Here is a 2277-nt window from a genome sequence, read left to right as displayed (position 1 = left end):
ATAAAGTATTTTTGCTAAAATAAAATTGTGTATTCACTGTATTTGTATGACTGTATATGTACTAATTTTTTAGAAAAAAAGTCCAAGTTATCAATTAGGAGCAGCTTTATTAGAAAGTAGCGGAGCTTGCGATGAAGAGTCTTTGATGAAGGTAGTTTTAACCAAATGTGGTCATGCTGAAAAGTGCATATCGGAAGAAAGTGCAGAGCATGATTCCAGGGTAGAGCAACATGTGATATCTCCTCTTCAAAATGTCATTGAAGTGGATTTCCCAAACATTGTTAAACAAAAAAGAAATGTAACCAAAGTGTGCCTCGATATGGATTCTGCCAAAACTAGGTGAGGAACGCTAGTCTGTTGTGTCATTTAACTAAAATACAATTACTCGGTTTTTCCTTTTACGATCATGCACAATAATTTTTTTCAATTGCATTAGATATCTTCAAGCACAAAAACACAATTCCCATACTTCAGGTGCAGCAAAAGTAGAATTAATAAAAGATGAATTAAAGGACTCTGAGCAAAAAGTGGAACAAAGTAGGGATGTATTAGCTTGTGAAATGTTTCATTTGGCTGCCAGAGAATCAGAATTATGTTACACAGTTTTGCAATATTATAAATTTCAAAAACGATATCATGAATATGCATTAGGAATTTTAGATAAACTTATACCAGAGTTGGAAAGTGATATATGTTGGTTTTCATTTTTTACTATATTGATTTTTAAATTTTAAAGCTATAAAAAATTATTAACACTAAATTTATTTGGCATTTTTTAAGGTTCTAGTAAAACTAAACCTGTATATGGTGTAGATCTAGAAGAGCATTTACAAGTTACTGGTAGAAAAATTGCATTTCCTATAGAATTATGTGTTTGTGCTTTGTTAGAATTAGGAATGGAAGAAGAAGGACTATTTAGACTTGCTGGTTGGTATAATTTTAATCTGTGAGCTTATAAAAAAAAAATTTTTTTCTCTATAAGTAAAAAACTGATAATCATTTTTATTGTAAAATTTTAGGAGGTGCTTCAAAGTTAAAGAGAATGAAACTTAGTTTTGATGCCGGTTGCATGACTTTGGCTACGGCTTTGACTTACAGAGATCCACATGTGATAGCTGGTGCTCTTAAAAGTTATTTAAGAGAATTACCAGAACCTTTATTAACCCATTCCTTATATGATGAATGGTTAAATGCTGCAAAGTATAATAAACATAATTAATAATTTATACATATATGCATATTTTTTTTTTTTTTTTTCGAGTTCAGAAATTTTTATTTTAATTAATTTTTTTTTTTTTTTTTTCAAAAAAATTATTTTAGAGCACAGACCCATCCAGATAATAAATTACAAGCGTTATGGACAGTAGTTCATAAATTACCAAAACCGAACTTTGATAATTTGAGTTATTTAATAAAATTTTTTCACATTCTTTCAAAAAACCATGAAATAAATAAAATGAGTCCTCACAATATAGCTATTGTAATTGCTCCAAGTTTGATTTGGACCAAAGATGAAAATGGATTTGGGTAAGGGAAAATTTAATAATTTAGTAAAAGATAAATTAATTTATTGAAAATGAAAATTTATCTTGTAAATTTCTTTTTTTTTTCCAGTTTAAATGTAAACGTTTCTCTCTATCCTTCTATTATCGATTTATTGGTTACATATGCTGATTGGTTTTTTGACAAAGAAATGGATTTTTATTTGACATTGGAACCGATAATGAATGGAGAAGTCGAAGAAAAATCTTCGGAAAAAGGTATTGATAACAAAGGTTTTGATTTGAAATTAGCTGATAAAATGAATAAAAGCGCAATAGAAAAAAATTCAGGGCAAAATCATCCAGGTGGTGATTACGATTCTAATACATCAGAAATGAGCAGAAGTCAGAGTACGACATGTTTGTCCGAAGAAACTCAAGCTTATGAAAGTCCCAAGCCAATTACCAGAAGGAAAAATAAATCAATAGCTCCAGGACCCCCCATTTGTAAGGATGAAAAGAGGAAAGATGGTCAACTGGGAAAAGACAATGTTAAGACTAAAGAAATCCATGTGTTTAATGATAAACCGGATAAACCGCCTAGACCGACCGTAGTTTCGAATTCAACTCTACCGAGACCATCTAAAAGCAATCGTGAAAACAAAATAAACGAAAATAATGAAGAAATAATGAAAAAACAACCCGTCGACGATATTGTTCTATCTAAAAAATTAGACGAAAGCAATGAAAAAGTCATATCGCATATTAAAAAAGATACAATTATCACTTCCATGGC

At 30.0% G+C, this 2277-nt stretch overlaps 1 protein-coding gene across 1 annotated transcript in view; it reads left to right on the top strand.

Moving 5' to 3' along the window:
- Positions 1 to 46: 46 nt before the first annotated feature.
- The window catches only part of Phum_PHUM196820 (uncharacterized protein), a gene marked incomplete at both ends in the record, with an annotated part of 3498 nt that continues 1267 nt past the window's right edge, over positions 47 to 2277 (top strand). The window contains 7 exons of the mRNA XM_002425360.1: positions 47 to 52; positions 74 to 339; positions 437 to 693; positions 781 to 927; positions 1020 to 1200; positions 1321 to 1527; positions 1615 to 2233. Of these exons, the coding sequence (XP_002425405.1) occupies positions 47 to 52; positions 74 to 339; positions 437 to 693; positions 781 to 927; positions 1020 to 1200; positions 1321 to 1527; positions 1615 to 2233 (1683 nt within the window). The remainder of the gene's footprint in view (positions 53 to 73; positions 340 to 436; positions 694 to 780; positions 928 to 1019; positions 1201 to 1320; positions 1528 to 1614; positions 2234 to 2277) is intronic.

Source organism: Pediculus humanus, genomic scaffold (genome assembly GCF_000006295.1).
Source record: "Pediculus humanus corporis 1103172107546 genomic scaffold, whole genome shotgun sequence".
NCBI lineage: Eukaryota > Metazoa > Arthropoda > Insecta > Psocodea > Pediculidae > Pediculus > Pediculus humanus.
The sequence above is the reverse complement of the archived record's forward strand: the minus strand, read 5'-3'. Positions and strand labels throughout refer to the sequence as shown.